This window comes from Erinaceus europaeus, chromosome 12 (assembly GCF_950295315.1).
Source record: "Erinaceus europaeus chromosome 12, mEriEur2.1, whole genome shotgun sequence".
NCBI lineage: Eukaryota > Metazoa > Chordata > Mammalia > Eulipotyphla > Erinaceidae > Erinaceus > Erinaceus europaeus.
This window is the reverse complement of record NC_080173.1, coordinates 100,359,297-100,381,663: the sequence shown is the minus strand read 5'-3', so window position 1 is coordinate 100,381,663 and position 22,367 is coordinate 100,359,297. Positions and strand designations below refer to the sequence as shown.

The window sequence follows — 22,367 nt, the reverse complement described above, 5'->3', positions numbered from 1 at the left end:
TCTCTTAATAGTGTTTTCCTTTTTTTAAAAAAAAAAATTCAGAAGCGTTTTATTTATTCATCAGAAAAAATGCTGCCTAGGGAGAGGGGGGCCCAAGAGTTCGCCTGAGAGGTGCCTGACCTCAGCTCCTGACGCCATGCTCACGCCACCTTTCCCGTCCGCCTGGCCCAGCACCAGCAGCACCCAGCTAAACTCTAGGTGGTCCGGTGCTGCATCCCACCCCAATCTCGGTGCCCAGTGCATCTCCAGGGAGCCCAGGCCGGTCTAGAAGCTGCTGCTTCTGGGTCCCTGTGAGGCCCCAAGCCTGGTGGTGAAAAGCCCCCGGTGTCTGCTGGGAGGCCAGGCCTGCAGCCCGCTGGTGTCGGTGGCCAGCTGAGTCTATCTGTTAGTGCCAGCAGAGGAGCTACCTGGCCTTAAGGGACCTGGACGCTAGCTCCTGTCTCAGGATTCAACATCAGCAGGGCCAAGAAGAAGGCATCTGGCCCCCTGCGTCTCAGCTCCCTCCCTCCCCTGCTCATGTGCCAGGCCTGCGGGGAGAGGCAGAGGAGGGTGTGACGGAAACAGGTGCTGCTGGGGCTAAGGCCCTCGGCTCACTCAGGAGGCTGGGGCGAGCCCTGGCCCTGCGTACCTGGTCACTTTGCTGTTCATGAAGCACTGCTGCAGGGTGTCTGCCAGTCTCTGGTGCACCAGGGAGTAGCGGATGAAGGCTCTGCCTTTGCCCAGAGAAGTCCGGAGCTGCACAGAGCAGAGGGCACACGTGTGATGCACGTTTCTTAACACCAAATACAGACCTGACTAAATGGATGGACGGGGGGGGGGGGAGGGGAGACAGGGAGGGGGAGGGGAGAGAGGGGGGGGAGAGAGAGGGAGGGGGAGAGAGAGAGGGGGAGGGGGAGAGAGGGAGAGGGAGGGGGAGAGAGGGAGAGGGAGAGAGGGAGAGGGAGGGGGAGAAAGAGAGAGGGAGGGGGAGATAGAGGGGGAGGGGGAGAGAGGGAGGGGGAGGGGAGAGAGGGAGAGGGAGGGGGAGAAAGAGAGAGGGAGGGGGAGGGGGAGAGAGAGGGGGAGGGGAGAGAGGGAGGGGGAAGGGGAGAGAGAGGGGGAGGGGGAGAGAGGGAAGGGGAGAGGGAGAGAGAGAGGGGGAGAGAGAGAGGGGGAGAGAGAGAGGGAGGGGGAGAGAGGGGGAGAGAGGGAGAGGGAGGGGGAGAGAGGGGGAGGGGAAGAGAGGGAGAGGGAGGGGAGAGAGGGAGAAGGAGGGGGAGAGAGGGAGGGGGAGGGGGAGAGGGAGGGGGAGAGAGGGGGAGGGGAAGAGAGGGAGAGGGAGGGGAGAGAGGGAGAAGGAGGGGGAGAGAGGGAGGGGGAGGGGGAGAGGGAGGGGGAGAGAGGGGGAGGGGAAGAGAGGGAGAGGGAGGGGAGAGAGGGAGAAGGAGGGGGAGAGAGGGAGGGGGAGGGGGAGAGAGGGAAAGGGAGGGGAGAGAGGGAGAGGGAGGGGGAGAGGGAGGGGGAGAGAGAGGGGGAGGGGGAGAGAGGGAGGGGGAGGGGCAGAGAGAGGGGGAGGGGAGAGAGGGAGGTGGAAGGGGAGAGAGAGGGGGAGGGGGAGAGAGAGGGGGAGGGGGAGAGAGGGAAGGGGAGGGGGAGAGAGAGAGGGGGAGAGAGAGAGGGGGAGAGAGGGAGAGGGAGGGGGAGAGAGGGGGAGGGAAAGAGAGGGAGAGGGAGGGGAGAGAGGGAGAAGGAGGGGGAGAGAGGGAGAAGGAGGGGGAGAGAGGGAAGGGGAGGGGGAAAGAGAGAGGGGGAGAGAGAGAGGGGGAGAGAGGAAGGGGGAAGGAGAGAGAGAGGGGGAGGGGGAGAGAGGGAAGGGGAGGGGGAGAGAGGGGGAGAGAGGGAGGGGGAGAGAGAGGGGAGGGGGAGAGAGGGAGAGGGAGCTGGAGAGAGAAGGCCGGCCGGAAACAGCACCCAGTTGTACCCTTCGCAAGCAGCACATGGCCAAGAACAGGACTGTCTGGTAAATTCATCCCCAGAGACTGAGCTCCTGAGAGGATGGGCATCTTCTAGGCCTCCGTCTGAAAGCAACGAAAGCAACCTGGAAACTCCAGCAGACAGACAGGTCACAGAGGACAGACTGCAAAGAAGCTCTCAGATACCTGAGGACTCTACCAGGTATGTTCTCTTTCATCATCATCTTCTTCTGCTTCTGCTTCTCCTTCTTTTTAAAATACTTTTTTGACTTATTAAGAAGCAAGATAGGAGGAGAGAGAGACAGAACCGGTATCACGCTGGTCCGTGTGCTGCCGGGGACTGAACTGAGGACCTCAAGCTTGAGAGTTCAGTGCTTTATTCACTGTGCCACCTCCCAGACCATGAATTTTCTCCATCTTCTGCTGTACCAGATACTCTGGTTTCAAAAAAGTTAGGTCTGGGATGAATCCCTGTACTCTGTCATATAATTTTTAATTTTAAAAAATTATTATTTATTTATTTATTGGATAGAAATAGCCAGATATCTAGAGGGGAGGGAGAGATAGAGGGAGAGACAGAGAGACACCTGCAGCCCTGCTTCACCACTTGTGAAACTTTCCCCCTGCAGGTGGGGACCAGGGGGTTGAACCTGGGTCCTCATGCACTGTAAGGGGAGTACGTGACCAGGTACAACACTGCCCAGCCCCATAATATTTAGACTAAACACTTGAGGGTTGATAAAAGGCTTCTCACATCAGAAGTGGGTTTGTGGAGCAAGTTAAGGTTTCACTCTGGCTGATGGTTGGGATGCTGTTAACAGGAGCAGGAGAGGCTTAAAGGACTGGGCTGAAGGAGGTAAGCGAGGAGAGGGGCTGAGGGAGGAAGGAAGGAAGGAAACAGCAGTCATAGACTAAATCAGGAATAAACCAATGGGGCTACATCACATTGAAAAGCTTCTGCACAGCAAAAGAAACCGCGACTCAAAGAGACCTCCCACAGAGTGGCCTCTACATGCCGCACATCAGACAAGAGGCTAGTAACCAACATATATAAAGAGCTCGCCAAACTCAGCAACAAGAAAACAAATGGCCCCATCCAAACATGGGGAGAGGATATGAACAGAATATTCTCCACAGAAGAGATCCAAAATGGCCTACAGACATGAAAAAATGCTCCAAGTCATTGACTGTCAGAGAAATAAAAATCAAGACAACAATGAGATATCACTTCACTCCTGTGAGAATGTCATACATCAGAAAAGGCAGCAGCAGCAAATGCTGGAGAGGGTGTGGGGTCAAAGGAACCCTCCTACACTGCTGGTGGGAATGTCAGTGGGTCCAACCCCTGTGGAGAACCATCTGTGGAGAACTCTCAGAAGGCTAGAAACGGACCTACCCTGTGACCCTGCAATTTCTCTCCTGGGGATAGATCCTAAGGAACCCAACACATCCATCCAAAAAGATCTGTGTACACCTGTGTTCACAGCAGCACAATGTGTAATAGCCAAAATCTGGAAGCAACCCAGGTGTCCAACAACAGATGAGTGGCTGAGAAACTTAGATACACAATGGAATACTACTCAACCATTAAAAATGGTGAATTCAGCTTCTTCATCTCATCCTGGATGGAGCTTGAATCACTGGAATCCTGTGAAGTGAGATCAGTCAGAAAGAGAAGGATGAGTATGGGATGATCTCACTCATGGACAGAAGCTGAGAAACAAGACCAGAAGGGAAAACACAGCAGAACCTGCACTGGGTCTGGTGTCCTGCACCAAAGTAAAAGACTCTGGGGTGTGTGTGGGGGTGCAGGTCCTGGAACAGGATGGCAGAGGAGGACCTAGTGGGGGGTGAATTGTTATGTGGAAAATTGAGAAATGTTTTACATGTACAAACTATTATATTTTACTGTCAACTGTAAGCCATTAATCTTCCAATAAAGAAATTAAAAGACAGAAGCAACCAATGGCACAGCTACATACAAGATACTGGGTACTGTACAGCAAACCCTAACAAAAGGACTTTTCAAAGTTAACCCAATTACCAAATAATGTGATGATAACATTAACTATCGATTGTCTTTTTGAACCCTAAGATAGCAGGAACCTCACATCTCCACTATAGAGCCTATATTTCCCCCAGTCCTGGAACCTTAGGGTGGGGCCCACTTTCCCGCATGCCTCTCCCAATCCATATCAAATAATATTGCATCTGCCGATCACAACCTAACCAACGCAACGATTGCCACCTCAACATGCTTCAGCTCAGACTGTGTCCAGAGACTTCACGTGTGGAATGACAACCCTTCAGCTTCATTACTCGGGTGAGACCTTTCCTTTCATAGTATACTCTAATTCCATCCCAGGTGGTTCACTTTCTAACAAAGTCCCAAAACCTAGATATAGACCAGGTTCTGTGAGAGAGAGCTTATGTGCACACGTATCCATAAACAAGTGCAAAATATATACCTGAAAGCAGAAGTACACTAGAGTTTGCAGTGAGTACCCTCCCTAACACTTCCTCTCCACTATTCCAAGCTTTGTGTCCATGATTGCTCAACAATTTGTTTGGCTTCGTATGTTAACTCTCTTTTCAGCCACCAGGTTCCAGATGCCACCAGGATGCCGGCCAGGCTTCCCTAGACTGAAGACCCCACCAATATGTCCTGGAGCTCCGCTTCCCCAGAGACCCACCCTACTAGGGAAAGAGAGAGGCAGACTGGGAGTATGGACCGACCAGTCAACGCCCATGTTCAGCGGGGAAGCAATTACAGAAGCCAGACCTTCCACCTTCTGCATCCCACAGTGACCCTGGGTCCATGCTCCCAGAGGGATAAAGAATAGGAAAGCTGTCAGGGGAGGGGGTGGGAAATGGAGATTGGGTGGTGGGAATTGTGTGGAGCTGTACCCCTCCTACCCTATGATTTTGTTAATTTATCCTTTCTTAAATAAAAAATAAATAAAAAAAAGAAATTAAAAGAGAGGAAAAAAGGAAGGAAGGAAGGAAGGAAGGAAGGAAGGAAGGAAGGAAGGAAGGACGGAAGGAAATAGCAACCATCTTGTCTCTCTCAGGTGGCCAGCACAGATGAGAAGCTGGCCTGTCTTTGACACGTCTCCCCAGAATGCCAGACACAGTTCCTAGAGGCTTCTGAAAACTTGCTGTGATGGACATGGGGGAGCCTGGTCAGAGACCCCGCCAAGAAGCTGCCAAGACAGGTTTCTGCCCAGGCTGGGCACACAGCTGTCGCCATGAGCCCAGCTTGCAGATCAGAATTCAGTCCTGAGGCTGGGGACAAGCAGGCAGGAGGTGGAACCCTTTCCGTGACCACAGGTCCTTGCTACATTGGGCTATGGCTCTGACGGAGGTAAGCAAAGATTCACACCCTTCTTTTTAAAAATCATTTACTTATTGGACAGAGGCAGAGAGAAACAGGTGGAAGGGAAAGTAGAAAGGGAGAGAGACAGAGAGACACCTGCAGCTCTGCTTCTCCACTCATGAAGCTTCCCCCTTGCAGGTGGGGACTGGGGGACTGAACCCGGGTCCCTACACCTGGTAACGTGCACTTACGCAGGTGTGCCACCACCCGGCCCCAACACCCCTCTCTTCAAAGGTCACAGCTTTAAACCTGGGGGGTGTGGGAGGCAGCTATGGCTTAACCGATAGGTGGTTTTAACACCCCATGTTATTAGACCGACTCGAGGCAGGAAGTGTATGGTAGAGCCTCGAGTCTTGCTACACTGGTGGCAGCACAAACATCCCGGCAGATAAGAGCCTTCTAGCTGATAGAGTCATGCCTCCCTACTGCTGACTCAACTGAAAACCACACTACGGAGTGGTTTCAGAACATGATAAAAAGGTGTGAAGCCTCAAGAAGAGCGGCTGCATGGCATTTCTTCAAGTGAGCGCTGCGGGTCTGGGTTGCTGGCATGGACAGACTGTGACGGCCCGTCTGCGGGGCTGACCACGGCAGCCGTCCACAGGGAGGGTCTGGACGGCATCCTCATGTGCAGACACCTTTTCTACTAACGTGTGAGGGCAGGACGAACGCTAACGGTGGCGACCAGGAACTCGGCAGAGCTGGCACGGCGCTGAAGCCGAGTCTGTCGAACACGCCGACAGGCCGGCCGGGAGCTCCTGGATGCCCGAGTTCCTCAGCCCCCAAGGGACAGGCTTGCCTTGAGTACTGAAGCAGCAGGTCTAATACCGACCCTTCTGAAGGGCTTTAAACTGAAGAGTGAGAAATACTAAGGCTGGATTTTTCCTTCTTATTTTTAACCAGAGCCCTGCTCAGCTCTGGCTTATGGCAGTGCAGGGGATTGAACCTGGGGCTTCGGAGTGTCAGGCATGAGTCTCTTTGCAGAACCATTATGCTATCTCCCCCCACTGAGGCTGTATTTTCAATTAGACCTATTAGTGAATTAATTATTTATAAGAGAAACTGTTCATTTTGTTGATAATAATAATTGTGAATAGAACACTATAGAATTTATTTTTATCATATCCACTGTATAGTAATATACACTACATGTTAATGCACATATAATCCGGGAGTCGGGCAGTAGTGCATCGGGTTAAGCGCACGTGGTGCCAAGCACAAGGATCGGCATAAGGGTCCCCCGGCTCCCCACCTGCAGGGGAGTCGCTTCACAGGTGGTGAAGCAGGTCTGCAGGTGTCTGTCTTTCTCTCCCCCTCTCTGTCTCCCCCTCCTCTCTCCATTTCTCTCTGTCCTATCCAACAACAATGACATAAATAACAACAACAATAATTACTACAGCAATAAAACAACAAGGGCAACAAAAGGGAACAGATAAATAAAAATACACATATAATCCGCATAATAACTACTATTAAAAATAAAGTAAAAATATTAGTGGAGGCAGGGCCTCACGGAGATGTGATTTTACTCATCCAGATGCTATTTCATTCAGAGACAGAGAGAGACAGGGAGAGACACCACACCGACCTGCCTGGTCCCACCACAGCTCAACGCCACTGTTTATTTGTGGACCTTTTGAAATTTTGCTCGGGGCAATGCCCGACAGTCTCTTTATACTGTCAATTAAATTCTGTGTGGGACTTTCAGGTTTTGTTTTTGATGTCATGGATCCGCTTTCATGACTTAATTCCTGAAATTTCTTGAGCAGCTACCCAGAATACCCATGTGCTTTACAGAGAAGTGAGCCGGCAGCAGCGGCCCGTGCCGGGAGTCGGCCAGGAGCACGCAGGCCGGTTCTGCTTTCGCCGAGTCAGGGTGACAGGAGCTTGCTGCTAAGTCAGTCACTCTGCTCTGGTTCTGCCCATCACGGGAACAGGCCGGGCCCGTCGTCAACTTCTAGAGGCGACGTATGAAGGGTCTTGGACTATTTTTAGTTCGGATGGCTTGCTGGCCCGAACAGCGCTCCCTCAGAGTTAAACTGGGCATCCAGCAGCCCTGTGGTGACAGTGTGAGCCACGAGGCAGTACCCCAGCAATGCTGCAGCAGACACCGTAGGACCAAGTGGACCCGGTGGGGGAAGGACCCTGTACCGGGCCACCGAGAAACTGACAGTGGCTGCAATCAGGGATCTTTTTTTTTTTTTGCTTTTAGAAGTCAGTTTCCCAGATGGGGATAGATGGCATAATGGGTCTGCAAAGAGACTCTCATGCCTGAGGCTCCGGAGTCCCAGGTTCAATTTCTTGCACCACCATAAGCCAGAGCTGAGCAGGGCTCTGGATATATACATATATATCCGGGGACATGAGAGGCAAGAGCGCTGAGCATGTTGCTGTTGTCCCTCCCACCCACCCTATGCAGACTTTTGCTTGTAAGTCTTCTCCAGGCAGCAAGGCTCAAACCAGTATATAAGGGAGACCTCAGGGAGACCTCAGGGGGATCTCAGGGGGGATCTCCGGATGTTCCTATCAGCACTCGCCCACATCCTTCCTTTCCTCCCTCCTCATGGAGCGCTCAGACACGGCGCTCTGCTGGGCCCGAGAGTCCGGCGGGGCAGGCGAGATCTCTCAGACCTCTGCGTGCCGCACACATGCTGCGAGCAGACCAGACCTGCAGGGCGCGCTCTACAGGGGCAGGCTCTCTGCACGTGGCCTCAGCCGTCAGCTGGCGCAGCTGGTGGACAGTGCCCGGGCCTCCCAGCCCGCGTGTCTGATGCTGGCACCCTCTGAAGAGGAAACTCCTCTGCTCTGGTTGGCGTCCAGGGGGGTCTTCCCAGAGCAGCTGACTCTGCCCTTTGTGGGGGGGAGGGCAGCCAAGAAGCAGCCCACTGACTGCAAACTTACTAGCCGGAAAAACTGAAAAGAAATGGGGATGAGCCCTGTGGGTCCCTGCCCCACATCCAGGGCTCACAGGCTCTCTCCCCTACAGTACAGACCAGGTAATGAGAGCCGGGCTGGGAGGGTGTCCGAGGGACAAGGGTGTGAGCACCTGTGTGGGCCGGCGGCGGCGGGGCTGAAGGTGGCTGGGGGGCTTATAGACCAGCAAAGCCATGGACGGATTCGGCAGCCTTTTAGGAAATGCTGCTGGAGGGCCGGTGAAAGGGCTCACTGGATAGCGCGCTGCCTGGCCTTGTGCGTGCGGGACCCAGGTTTAAGCCCAGCCTCCACCACACTGGCAGAATCTTTGCTGCCGTGGTCTCTTTCACTCTTTCTCTCTGCCTCTCTCCTTCTCTATTTCCATAGAAAGAAAGAGAGAAAGGAAAAAAAAAAAAAAGGAAAGGAAGGAAAGAAGCATCTCCTGAGATTCTCATATCCTGCTTTGTGGGCAAACCGGCAAGAGAGCACCATAGCCAGAACTCTAAGAAATCACACGTCAAAAAGGCAGACGCATGCCGCAGTGTGTGCCCTGAGCAGACTGCAGGGTGGCCACCGGTGTCTGGCTGTGCACTGACAGCAGGACCAAGCCTCCAGGCGGCTCCACCCGGACGGCTCCCCGGAACTGAATCCGCAGTAGCTGCGGACAGTCTACCTGGCCCGGGTTTCTGCACTCGACACCTGTGTCCTCCCGCTTCCTCATCTGGACGCCGCAGCAGGAGTCTCTCTGGGTGAAGAGGTGGGAGGCAGGTCCTCGGCGGCCCGGCTTACCTCCGCTATGGACCTGACGAACCGGATGCCATCGCTGACTCCCTTCACCTTGGCCAGGCATGCGCAGAAGTAATCCCAGTAATCCTTCTTGGTGCCCAAGAGTGTGGCCTTGTCTTTCTGATCAAACTGGTCAGAGAAGGAGACACAGAAAGTCCATCTGAACACACGGAGTTTGTCCCACCACTTGCCTGATGAACAGTAACGACGGCTCGCTAGCTGCCTGAGGCCGGGTAAGGCCCTGGACGGGTAGTGTTTTTATTTACCGGCAAGGCTGTCAGATAGCTCATCCAGACAGTGTGCTGCTTTGTCATGTATGTGGCCCAGGTTCGAGCCTGGTCCCCACTGCACTGAAGGAAGCCCCGGGGCCGCTCTGGTTTCCTTCACTCCTTCTGCCTCTCTGCCTTCTCTGTCTGAGAGAGACAGAGAGAGGGGGAAAGCAAGCAAGCCATCCGCCATATTTACTGGTGAATGAGGGTGTTCTAGTCTCCACTTGGCAGAGGAGGAAGCCAAGGCTAGGGGTCACGTCCCGTAACCAGGAGCTCCAGGAGCACCGGCCCGGCCAGCCCCCGAGCTACCCTCGGGGGACATATTTGCAGAGCTGGGGAGAAAGTCACCAAAGCTGCTGTGACTATGTCACAGTGGCCTGTGAGTGAGCTGATAGCACACTGTCCCAGATGGCTAGATTCAAGTTTCAGCCAACACACGAGAGATTCAAAGAAATGTCTGCTATGAGTCACTTGCGATACAAAACCAAACTGAGCTAGTCTGAAAGAAAAAGGAGACGGGAGGGTGGCTGTGGGCTGTGTCATGAACACGTTTCCATGTGCAAGGACCCGGGTTCGAGCCCTCAGTCCCCACCTGTGTGTGTGGGGGGATATACACACTTCACAGAGGTGAAGCAAGTCTGCAGGTGTCTCTCTTTCTCCTCTCCTGTTCGATTTCTATCCTATCTAATAAAAATAGAAAGAAAGAAAAAGGACTTCGGCTTTGCACGATGCCAAGCGGAGAGCCACTGACCAGGGCACGGTGCCAGGAAGCCCCCCACGCAGTGGGCGTCCCCTCCAGAGTCTCAGCCCACAGGGCTTGGAGGGTTGTGGCACCACAGCCAAATGATATTCCAAAGAACACACAACTGTCTTCCTGCAACAGAACGTCTGAGAGTCTTTTTACAAGACATGCAGCTCCAGAGGGCAGAGGCGTCACATGGAGAGCAAGTTGAAGGACGCCTCCTCCGGGAGGGACTCCAGAGAGTCGCCGACCTGGCCGGTCAGAGTGGAAGCCAGGGCTCCACTTCTGACTCGCCTCCAGCTTGTGCTGGTGCTGCCCGTGGGTAGGACCACGCTCTGCCACGGGGGCCTCTGAACAGCCTTCAGGGGCTCCACACCCCTGGAAAACAGACTTGGGGGGTGCATACACACGTCTTCCTTGGAGCGGGGGGTCAAGAGCTTTCCTGGAAGTCGGGTGGTAGCGCAGCGGGTTAAGCGCAAGTGGCGGTTGCAAAGCTCAAGGACCGGCGTAAGGATCCCAGTTCGAGCCCCCAGCTCCCCACCTGCAGGGGAGTCGCTTCACAGATGGTGAAGCAGGTCTGCAGGTGTCTGTCTTTCTCTCCCCCTCTGTCTTCCCCTCCTCTCTCCATTTCTCTCCAATAATATTGTCCTATCCAATAACAACAATAACTACAACAATAAAACAACAAGGGCAACAGTAGGGAATAAATATTTAAAAAATATAAACAAAGAAAAAAAGAACTTTCCTCAGACCATCAGAGGCTTCTGTGACCTGCCCCAGAGTTGGCACCCTGCCACACACTGACCTGTCTTATTTTTCTTTTTTAAATCTTTATTTATTGCATAGAGACAGCCAGAAATCTACAAGGGTGGGGGAGATAGAGAGGAAGAGAGACAGAGAGATACCTGCAGTCTTGCTTCACCACTTGCAAAGCTTTCCCCCTGCAGGTGGGAGCCAGGGGCTCGAACCTGGTCCTTGTGCCCTGTGATGTGAGCACTCAACTGGATACAGCACCACCCAGCCCCACGGTGACATGTCTTCACGCCATCCGTGTCCCTAAACGACATTCTCTACTCCTCACACCATCTAGGGTCACATGACCATCCCAGAGGGTGCTCTTGGGGTCTGGAGCTCGCCGGGGCTGCTCGGAGCCTCAATCTATGGGGGTTGGTAGGCGGCCTTGACTCCGCCAAGCTGTCTGACCCACATCCTGAAGGCTGGTGAGTCACCAGATGGAACCGAGAGACGCTTACTTGGAGGAGGTACTCGAGTTTATAGGAGAACTTGTGCAGGCTGGCGCAGTCGTCTGTGACCGGCTCCCCTGTCTCCTTGAATTCTTGGCTTAGTTCTGTCACGGCATCTTGAAGACAACACACAGGGACATTAAGCAGACGGAGACTGACCCCAGACAGGAAAGCAGAACCCGGGGAGCAGGAGTAAGCGCTCAGTGATGGGACAGTGCCTGGGAGACATGGAGTGCAAGGCAGACACCCAAGCCAGGCATGCAGCCCCGGTCGGAGGTGCCGGTGTGTCCCACGCAGGAACACAGGCATTCTCGGTGGCTGGGTGGCCGGGCGCCTTTCCCGGCCCGCTCTGTGCGCTCAGCAGGCAGGGCTGGTCGTCAGCACATGCTGGCCGCGGGTGGGCTTACTGAGCACTCAGTCTCCCTAGGACGGGCTCCAAGGAAGCCCTGCTCTTCATGCCTCCTGTTCTCCACTGTGATTCTAGTGCTCGGTACAAGTTGGCCCAGGGTTCAAGAAGAAAGAAAGGCACCAGCATCTGCATCTGTTCACTGAGTGCCTCTCCCAGAGGCAGGTCCCTGGGGGTCCTCATGTCATTAAGCTCCGCGACACAGGCAACACCTTATTGGACAGCGCAGAAGCTCTGCAGACATCTGTCTCTCTCCTTCTCTGTCTCCCCCTCCTCTCTCAATTTCTCTCTGTCCTACCCAATAAAATGGAAAGAAACTTCTACCAGGAGCAGTGGATTTGTAGTGCCAGCACCGAGCCCCAGCAATAACCCTGGTGGCAAATAAGAAAGAAAGAAAGAAAGAAAGAAAGAAAGAGAGGAAGGAAGAAAGTCTTATGAAATGTTCTGTGAGTACAGCACCAAAGCTTACGAGAGTCTCGGAGGTCCAGGACCTCTGGGGTGACAAGACAGGCAGTCCAGTCCGTGGGCTGAGAAAGGACATCTGGGATAAATGCCACGGCCTGTCCTCCCTCCCAGGTCCAGAGTGGCAGCTCATCTCTCTCTTTCTTTCCCTGTCCCTGTGAGGACCTCTGGAGACTCAGAGAAAAACTGTAGTCACGAGAGAAACTGGTTCTGACGTGTCAGAATGGCCCAGCTTAGCTGGAGGCTGACGGGTGTGGTTTGGGGGCAGAGACACCAGGCTGGGGAGTTTTCTCTGTGGGAGGACACACACCTCCTACCTAGGAGGACCTAGGTCTGATCCCTGGCATCACACAGAATGGCAGAGCGGTGCTCTCCTCTCCCACACAATAAAATAAACCAAAAAAAGGATAAAAAGAAAAAGGAAAAATACTGAGTAAAGCAGATTCTGGGCACCGTGCAGGTGGGCAAGCCCAGACGCCACTCAGCCAGATTCCTGACCGTAGGCGCTCACTCACCCTCTTTGCGCCATTTCCACATCTCCTGAATGCGGGCAACAATGGTTCCTCCCCAAGAATCGGGTTATTAAGAGCCATGTAAGATACAGGGTGGGGCCTGGCACCCGGGGAGAGGCTCATAAACACTGGCTCTCAGAGGCCGTGAGGCCCACGCAAGTAGCTGGCAAGGCTGGACACTGCTGTGTCTCTCTGACCCTCAGGACTGCCCCTGCTCAGAGGACGCTGGTGTGAGGCTGCAGCTGGTCACCGTGCTGAGCAGCCAGGGGCCAGGCCTTCAGCGTGTGGGGAAGAGTGTCACTGTGCTCTCCAGGACGTGGAAGAGTGACAGCTTCAGGCTCGTTAACCCTGACATGCTGGACTTTTAAAGAGGCCTGTGAGTGTGTGTGTACGTGAGTGTGTGTGTGTGAGTGTCTGTGTGTGTGAATGTCTCTGTGTGTGAGTGTGTGTCTCTGTGTATGTGTGAGTGTGTGTCTGTGTCTCTGTGTGTGTGTGTGTCTCTGTGTGTGTGTGAGTGCGTGTGTGTCTCTGTGTGTGTCTCTGTGTATGTGTGAGTGTCTCTGTGTGTGTTTGTGTGACTGTGTGTCTGTGTGAGTTTATGTGTGTGTGTGAGTGTGTGTGTGTCTGTGTGTGTGACAGTGTGTGTGTGTCTGTGTGTGTGACAGTGTGTGTGTGTGAGTGTGTGTGTGTGTGTGTGAGAGTGTGTGTGTGTGTCTGTGTGTGTCTCTGTGTGTGTATGTGTGTGTGAGAGTATGTGTGTGTCTGTGTGTGTCTCTGTGTGTGTGAGTGTGTGTGAGTGTGTATGTGAGTGTGTGTGTGTTGGGGGGCAGATGAGGGGAGTGGAAAAACCTGCCCAAGTTCCCAGGCTTGGGACATCATCTTAAAGAGTGACCCTGGGCCCCAGACTCTGCACTCAGTGGTGAAAACAAGGGCTCCTTCCAACTGTACTGCTCTGCACAGGCCCGTCCCCACCTCACCTTTCTTCAGGGAGAAGGAAGGGCACAAATCCTGACTTCCTGGGTCTGGGGGAGTGAGGGGCCCAGCAGGTCCAGAGCTGGAGTGTGTCACAGGCAACTGGTCTGCAACTCGGACCAGGCGGGAGAACAGAACAGGAAAGATGGGTCTCTTTCCTCTTCCTGCTGACGGGGACAGAAGCATTGCTCCCCAGTGAGCCAAGCCGGAGGCACGTGGGGTTCAGCCAAAGGCCTAACAGAGGCTGAACAGGTAGCTTGAAAAGCACACTCACGCATGCACACACACACACTCACACATGCACATTCACACACTCATACATGTGAACACATGCACATTCACACACACACACACTCACACACATGCACATTCACACACACACATTCACACACTCACACATGCACACACACACATGCACATTCACACACACACTCACAAATTCACACACACGCACATACACACACACACATTCACACACTCACACATGCACATTCACACACACACACACACATGCACATTCACACACACACTCACAAATTCACACACACGCACATACACACTCACTCACACATTCACACACTCACAGACATGCACACACACACATTCACACACACATGCACATTCACACACACTCACACACATTCACACACACACACACACTCACAAATTCACACGCACACACACACATTCACACACTCAGACATGCACATTCACACACACACACATTCGCACACACATATGCACATTCACACGCACACACATTCACACACGCACACATGCACATTCACACACACACTCACACACATGCACATTCACACACACTCACAAATTCACACACACTCACACACACATTCACACACTCACAGACATGCACATTCACACACACACAGACATGCACATTCACACACACAGATGCACACACACATTCACACACATGCACATTCACACGCACACACACTCACATTCACACACACATGCATTCACATGCACACACGCACACTCACACATTCACAAACACACTCACACATGCACATTCACACGCACACACGCACACATTCACACACACTCACACTCACACTCAGACACACGCTGAGATCAGACCCAAGCCTGACGGAGGTGTCTGGCGCTGCTGACAGCGGCCTCACTGCACCCTGGTCGGCGGCTGCCCAGTCCCCCTGGGGGCGACATCTGAGCCCCGCATATCTCATGCAATGTGTCCCCAGGGTCCAGTCACTCTGAGAGTGAACACCAAGGAAAGGGCTGCGTCTGGGCAGCCAGAGAGGGCCCAGAGGCGAGCCCAACACACTCGCCACTGCTGCCGCCGCGCAGGGCCTACCGTGCAAATCCCGGATGATTCTCTGCAGCTGGCTCTCTGCGCTGCAGGCGGCCATGCTGTCTGGCCGCGGGCCGCCTCCCTTGGCCGTGCAGCTCCTCCCGGGTCTGGTCAGCAGAGGTCAGACTCCATGGCGGCACCTGAGGGGGCAGGGCAGGGCTGGGAGAGCAGTTCCCCGGTGAGGGTGAGGGAACTGCTCTGGGCAGAGCCTCTGCCTCCCTCTGTGAGCGAGGCCTGGCTGCACTGACACACGGACACTGTCACCCACGGTGCCCTGGCTGGAAGGACACGGGGCTGAGCAGGGTCTCCTGCCTTGGGTGGGACCCCAGCCTCCCCTTCCGCCCTGACCAGCGCCTCCCAGTCCCCGAGCCCAGAGCTCAGAGCCAGCAGGACACACATTCACACGCTCGCTCGCACCAGTCCCGGTCTCTCCCGCACCCTCCCGGGGCTTCCCTTCTTCAAGGGCTGGTCAGCAAGCTCTGCCTAGGCTGCAGTTGGGGTAAGAAGCTGAGGACACGTACCCTGGGGGCTGCTGGGCCGAGGAGAGCCGGCCGGACCCAGCCTGCTCTGCAAACAGGGCCGTGCTGCCCTCGGGGCCGGTCCAGGACGCGCCTCTATTTTAAGCTCAGTGACAGGCCCCCTCTGGCTGCCTGTCCCAAGTTAGCAGCCTGTTTGGGCAGCTGCGGAAGTGGTTTCAGGACACGGTGGGGGTAGGAGACCAACAGATACAAGGAGATGGGGCAGACTGGGAAGAAGTCTGGGCGTGCACTGAGGCTCCTGGGACCTTCCCTCCAGCTCTGATCCGCCCCCTGGGTCGCTGGCACAAAGAATGAGTGTTGGCGGGACTCAGGCAGTAGTGCAACAGGTTAAGCAAACGTGGCACAAAGTGCAAGGACCGGTGTAAGGATCCCGGTTCGAGCCCCGGCTCCCCACCTGCAGGGGAGTCGCTTCACAGGCGGTGAAGCAGGTCTGCAGGTGACTGTCTTTCTCTCCCCGTCTCTGTCTTCCCCTCCTCTCTCCATTTCTCTCTGTCCTGTCCAACAATGATGACATCATCAACAACAATAATAACGACAACAACATCAAAAAACCAAGGGCACCATAAAGGGGGAAAAAAAAGAACGAGTGTTGGCAACAGCGACCAGCAGGAGGAGAGGTCGCAGCCACCACTCTCTGGCCAGGGGGCCTGTCCGGGGCTGGTCCTCTAGGTGTTTCACAGACGCGCCTCTTTCCCTCCACTGTCACTCGGTGGAGAACCGGCCTTCAGAGAAGCACGTGACTAGCACGAAGCCAGGAAGGACTGGAAAGGTGAGGCATGCCCTGGCCGCTCTGGTCACAAGCCCCGGGGCTTGGCTCCTGAGTCCCTGTCACTGAGCAATTGACCCAGAACTGCCGTGGATGTCAGCTGGAGACGCAGAGACACACAGGGCACAGGCCAGACCTGGGGAGCTCAGCCGGGTGCCAACGAGCCGGGCAGAAAGGCACCCAGAAAGCCAAACGCAGTGAAGGGGGGCTGAGCATTGCTAGGGACAATATGAAGAGGTGGGCCTCGCTGCTCAGCTCTGAAGGACCATCCTCACAAGCCCTCCTGTGGCCTCCCCAGGACCTGCCCTCACTGCAGAGCAGCCACGTCCCACTCTCTGCAGGGAGGCTGGTCAGCCTGCTCTGCCCCTTGAGGAAGACGGGTCCTGACATGAGAGCAGCCTGGAATGTTCCAGCTGTGACCGTGGACTGTGAGCTCAGACCTACAGGGACTCAGGTCACACAGGCTCCTGTGCTAATGTGAATAGACACGGGCCCTCGTAACCTACATCAATGGGGTAAACACCATATTTGGGAGCTACTCTGCCCTGATCCAGCTTTCTAGAAAGGCCTGTTCTCAGCTCTGACACCATCCTCCCAGACAATACTTTTAGCTCACCTGCATGTTAGCTGTTGGGCTCAGGCAAAAATTACTAAAGTCACGGGCCCCTTAGAACAGACCTAAAACAGACATCCTAGTTTCTTCTCAACTGAAGACCCCTAATTTCATCTGCTCTGTTCCTACCTTTGGGTTCCTGTTTATTAAACTATTTTTCCTGCTTTATGTCTACTGCCTTTCAGCCATCAAGTTGCAGATGCTACCATGACACCATCCTGACCTCCCCGGGCAGACGTCCTCACCCATGTGTCCTGGAACCTCCCCTCCCCAGAGCCCTGCCCCACTAGGGACAGACAGAGACAGGCTGGGGGTGTGGATCCACCTGCCAACACCCATGTCCAGTGGAGAAGCAGTGACAGAAGCCAGAGCTCCCACCTTCTGCTCCCCATAAAGAATTTGGGTCCAGAGTCCCAAAGGGATAAGGAATAAGGAAGCTTCCAATGGAGGGGATGGGACAGGGAACTCTGGTGGTGGGAACTGTATGCCCCTCTTATCCTACGGTCTAGTTAATAATTATTAAATCACTAATAAAAAATGTAAAAAGAAAAGGTATGAGCCCCAATAAATACAAGAACTGCTTCATGTAGAGAGAAAGAAGCCAGACTGAAACAAACATCAACGACGGCAACCTGCTCTCAAGTAACCTGCCACCACCTCCTCTCTTCTACCACAAGCTGGCTCTCTCTCATCAGCTCTGCTTACTGCCTCAGAAATCAGTGTCAGACGCCCCTGGACGTGGTCTCCCCCTAGCTGCTCCAGCCACAAATGAGCAGGGCAGCACTGAACAACCCAGCCTCCATCTATTTTCAGCAGGCATGCCGGGCAGCTGTGACTCGGTGAAAACAAGGTCAGGGGCAGGCAGGCAGGCACTCTGTCCTTGACAGACTCCAAACTTGGGGGGGGGGTTTTGAGAAGCCCATCTGATGCCCTCTCGGCATCTCTCGGTTCACCTGCTAAGCACAGAGCCGAGCGGGAACCCTGCAGAGGGCGTCAGAGCCCAGGCGTGGCCACTCTGCTGCCCAGGCCGGCATTTGGCCCCTCGGGGGAGGCAGAGGGGACCGGGCCCAGCACTCTGCCAGGCACCCAGAATGTGCAGGCTGGGGACACAGGCAGGGCACAGCCCAGTGCTGGAGGAGCTTGGCTCTGGGCCAGGGAACCAGGCGGAGAAGCATCCCAGAGGCCCGTGTGGAGGACTGCGCCGAGCACGCGTGAGCTCATCCTGCACGGCCCATGCTGCTGGTCCAGGGAGAGGAGCCGGCTGCAGACTCTGCTCCCTGCGTGCGGCCCCACTAGCGTGACTGCCTGTGTGAAGGCAGAACACCACACCGGCCGGGAGAGGAGAGGTCGGGTCAGCGGTGGCCAAGGGCTGGGCTAAATAAAGGGAGGCAGGGACTGAGTCCAGCAGAAAACGGGAACTGGCGGCGGGTGGGGGTGGGTTTTGTCCTCAATGATGGTCACATGACCACAGGCACGTGGCAAAGGGCTACTTGTCAAAACTCACATACGGAAGAGTGCATCTGGACAAACGCAGCATCTCGAGGGATTTCAACAAGACGCAAGGGACCCAAAGCAGGGGGGTGTCACTGAATCTCGCTCCAGGGAGGGCTGGCTGAACACACTGCACGGCGGGTGGACTGGACTCTGTGGTGGATGACCCCGACGGACGGGAGATGCCCAGGCGGGAAGCGTGCCAGGGTGAAGGGCCTGCGCTCCCCTTCCCTGACTGCTGCCAAGTCAGGGTGTGCACTGGAGGCCAGGGCCCAGGGCGGGAGCCACAGCAGCAAACACCCTGCAGAGCTGGTCCAGGACGTGGCGTGGGCATCACAGGACAGCGCGGCCAGCGGCCCTGGCAGGTGGGGGCTCTGTGGAGCCCAGTGCGCGGGGACTGGCGCAGGACCGAGCAGATACTGTGCCACGGTGGGGCTCAACACAGAAACGGCTGCTCTGGGGTGTCGTGGGGCCCTGGTGGCGCTGCCCACGTGCCAGTCTGGGCCCCACGGGCCTTTCTCTGCCTGACCCCGGGGTGTGGTCGGCTGACGCCAAGTTCCCAGGGCACAGGGTGAGCTGTGCCCAGCCGCTGATGACAGAGAAGGCCTCTCCAAAGACCCTGTGTCACCACCAAGGCAAAGAGCCCTGACCACTTGGCTGCCGGCCCGGCCAGTCATAGCCGGGTCCACTTGCGACATTGCACAGGGTGGCAGGAAGGAGCCCCAAGCCTTTGAGGAGAGTGTGGTCACCGCGGAGGCCACACGCCTGAATCTGGAAGGACCACCCTGGCCTCCCGCCCTCCTTCCTCAGTCAGAGGCCCTGCTCAGCCAACAGCAGAGGACAGCCTGGGGCACTGTCTAGCTCCACACAGGGCTGGAATCCGCAGGTCTCTAGGTAACTTGTCCTTTGGTTGAGAAATGCACTTTTTACTCAGAAAACTTCCGATTCCAAATACGTGACTTTGCCCCAAACTGATAGCCAGCGCCAACACCAGCAGGGCGACCTACAGCCAAATTCCAAGCTGGGAAACCCCCTGGAGCTGGTACAGACGAAGGGCTGCTTGGCAGCAAACACTAGCGGCAAGTCTGAGCTTCAGACCAACTGACTGAAACTGGGGGGCTCTCTGGATCCCTCCCCAGGCCTGGCGTGTGCGAGAAGAGAACGTCTCACCAAGTGTGGGACGATACGTGACTCTTGTGAGCTCGTTTTAGCATGTTTATTTATTGGATAGAGACAGCCAGGAATCGAGGGAGAAGGGGGCACAGAGAGGGAGAGAGACCCCTGCGGCCCTGCTTCGCCACTCATGAAGCTTACCCCCTACAGATGGGGACTGGGGGCTCGAACCTGGGTCCTTGCGCACTGTAACGTGCGCTCAGCCAGGTGAGCCACCATCCGGCCCCCGGTTGGCTTATTGTAAAGGAAGCGATGCAGGAACGGTCGAGTGGGAGCACAGTGGAGGTGGGGGATGAGGGGGAGGGCTGTGCTAGCCAGACGTCCACTTCAGGGGTACCCACCCACCAGCCCCAGCATGCCAACGTGTTGACCAACTCAGAACTTGTCTGGACTCAGTTCTTCTGGGGGCCATGACTCAGGCAGGGCTGACTAAGTCACCGACTCTCTTAAAACAAAACAAAAAAATACAAAACCTCATTCCAGGTTCAAGGCTCCACCACTGTGGTCTCTCTCACTATCTCTTTGCCTCTCTGTCTCTATCTTTTAAAAAAAAGAAACCAAAAACAGGGAGTGGTGGCGGCGCACCTGGTTGAGGGCACATTTTGCAATGAGCAAGGGCCTGGGTTCGAGCCCCCCAGGACGACCCACCTGTAGGGGGGAAGCTTTGCAAGTGGTGAAGCAGGGCTGCAGGTGTTTTTCTGTCTCTCTCCCTTTCTACAACATAATAAAAAAAATAAAAACAAAACACACAAAAAACAACCCACTTGTCACTGAGAAGTAGCTCCGTCTTCAGCTGCTCTACCTTCCCGAGAGCCCAAGGGGTCTCAACAGTCCAGACACACAGGGCTGGTTCTCCGGCAAACGTTCCTAGCCAGAAGACGACCAGTCTGGCTGCAGGGGTGTGTCAGGACGAGCTCACCACGCCCCTCTGGTTCCCAACAGTCGGGAAGGGAAGTTCCAGGAAGTTTTCAGTGCCATGAACCTGGCAGAGCCCAAATGCAGAGTCTCTCTGTGTCAAAAGGGCCACAGGCCTTTCTGAAACAGAGAGAGAGAGAGAGAGAGAGAGAGAGCGCCGGGAAGCCCATGAGGGCCACAGCCCCCTGCAAACTCTTCTCCTACCTCTGCTGACACCCAGGCAGCCTCTGTGCAGGCAGCATGGCAGCGGCACTGTGCGTGAGCACTGGAGGGGAGGACGCCCAGACCCCACACCTCCCGAGAGCCGCAGCCCAGGGTCGGCCTCCACAGCTGCCTGAACGAGCCCTTCACCTGTCAGCTGGATGACACTTGGTAAACACCGCATTCTCTGGCCAGCCATTTTAAAGTCACATTAAGGTTTATCTAGAATGTCTGAAGACATCTGGCTGGGTGGTGGTGCACCTGGTTAAGGACACCCTTGACCACGCACAAGGACCCAGGTTCAAGCTCCTGGTCCCCACCTGCAGGGGGAAAGCTTCAGAGCAGTGAAGCAGGGCTGCAGGTGTCTCTCTGTCTCTCTCTCTCCCTCTCTATCTCCATCTCCCCTCTCAATTTCTCTCTGTCCTGTTAAAGATGAGAAAAATAAAATAGAAATGAAATAAACAACAACAAAAAAGACTAAATCTCAAAAATCATCATAAAGAATTCTTATCTATCACTTGGGCCTACATGCTCGAGGCTGCTGTCTGAACTCTAGGATCACGTTAGAGGTAAAGGACTGTCCTCTGTCTCTGAGTTTGGTCGACACCTGCCCAGGTATAAGCGCCCCAGAGGTCGCACAGCACAGAGACACGGACTCAGACAGCCTGCCTTATTCCACGGCACAGAGGACCATCACTGCCGCTGAGAAATACACTCTGGCAGGGACAACAGCCTCTGAGTAGCCACATGGGAGAAAGACTGGAAAGGGGAGGGGGGGAGGGAGGGAAAAAGGGAGGGGAGGGCTGAGGTAGGACAGACAGCCATGCTTTGCTTTTGAGGATCTTCTCTACTCACTCCCAACACAACAACAGGCCGAGAGAGGGCACCCTGCCTGGCGGGCTCCTCCCCACCCACCTCGGTCACGGTGGAGCACACCCATTAGAAATCCCTCACAGAGGGGCAGTTCAGGCCAGTCTACAGCAGAAGGCCTGGGGCCCGGACATACCTCACCCAGTGGGCACACACCTGACCACATGTGAGGCCCGGGGCTGGAGCCCTGGCACCACACGGGAGCACCATGACACGAGAGGAGACTCTGCAGGTGGTGGAGCACTGCTGAGGAGGTCTTCCCCTCTCCCTCCCCCTTTCTATCTGCAATCTAGAAAAGAGCATGGAGCCCTGGCTCAGGAACAGCAGAACTGAGGCCACAGGGAAGCGAAGTGCAAGGTCGTTCTAGACGCTGATTTCCTGTCTTTCTGGCTGTCGCCCCAGGGGCACTTGGCTGGTACCTGCAGCTCTGAAGGCCCACGGAGGTCCTGGCTGGCGGGTGGGCAGGCGGCTCGCAGAGCTTCCCGTGCCCGGGGAGAGTGCCAGAAGCCCGCGGGAGGCCTGCTCAGAGGCGGAGGCTTCTGCGTGGGTGAGTGGAGGCTCACTAGGCCAACCGGCTCTACAGGACTGTAACTGGGGTGTGGGGGTGTGGGCCGGCCGCAGGCCTGGGTCACTGGCCCCCAGGCACACCCAATCGTCTTGCCCGTCCCAGGGAAGAGCACTCCTGGCATCGCGTCCGGGTGCCAAGGATCTTGGCCCAGAACATGCACAGAGCTGGCAGGGTGATGCCAGGGTGGGGGTGGCTGGGGTGTGGGGGTGTGAGCCGCTGCCCTGCGGGTGGGCGGGGCCTGGCGGGAGCCAAATGTTACATCCA

The 22,367-nt window shown here is 55.4% G+C and overlaps 1 protein-coding gene and 1 long non-coding RNA gene across 2 annotated transcripts in view; one reads left to right on the top strand and one right to left on the bottom strand.

Annotated features, from left to right (window-relative positions):
* Nucleotides 1-15,125, bottom strand: part of FYCO1 (FYVE and coiled-coil domain autophagy adaptor 1) — a 56,179-nt gene extending 41,054 nt beyond the window's left edge. Inside the window, exons 1-4 of the mRNA XM_060204878.1 lie at nucleotides 14,971-15,125; nucleotides 11,292-11,398; nucleotides 9,031-9,156; nucleotides 629-735 (exon numbers count right to left, since the gene is read on the bottom strand). Coding sequence (XP_060060861.1) covers nucleotides 629-735; nucleotides 9,031-9,156; nucleotides 11,292-11,398; nucleotides 14,971-15,025 — 395 coding nt within the window. The 5' untranslated portion in view covers nucleotides 15,026-15,125. The remainder of the gene's footprint in view (nucleotides 1-628; nucleotides 736-9,030; nucleotides 9,157-11,291; nucleotides 11,399-14,970) is intronic.
* On the top strand, nucleotides 12,189-22,047 carry LOC132542114 (uncharacterized). Its single transcript, XR_009553263.1, has 3 exons — nucleotides 12,189-12,743; nucleotides 20,685-20,836; nucleotides 21,938-22,047. It is a non-coding gene; the product is annotated as an uncharacterized LOC132542114 (long non-coding RNA).
* Nucleotides 22,048-22,367: the final 320 nt, after the last annotated feature.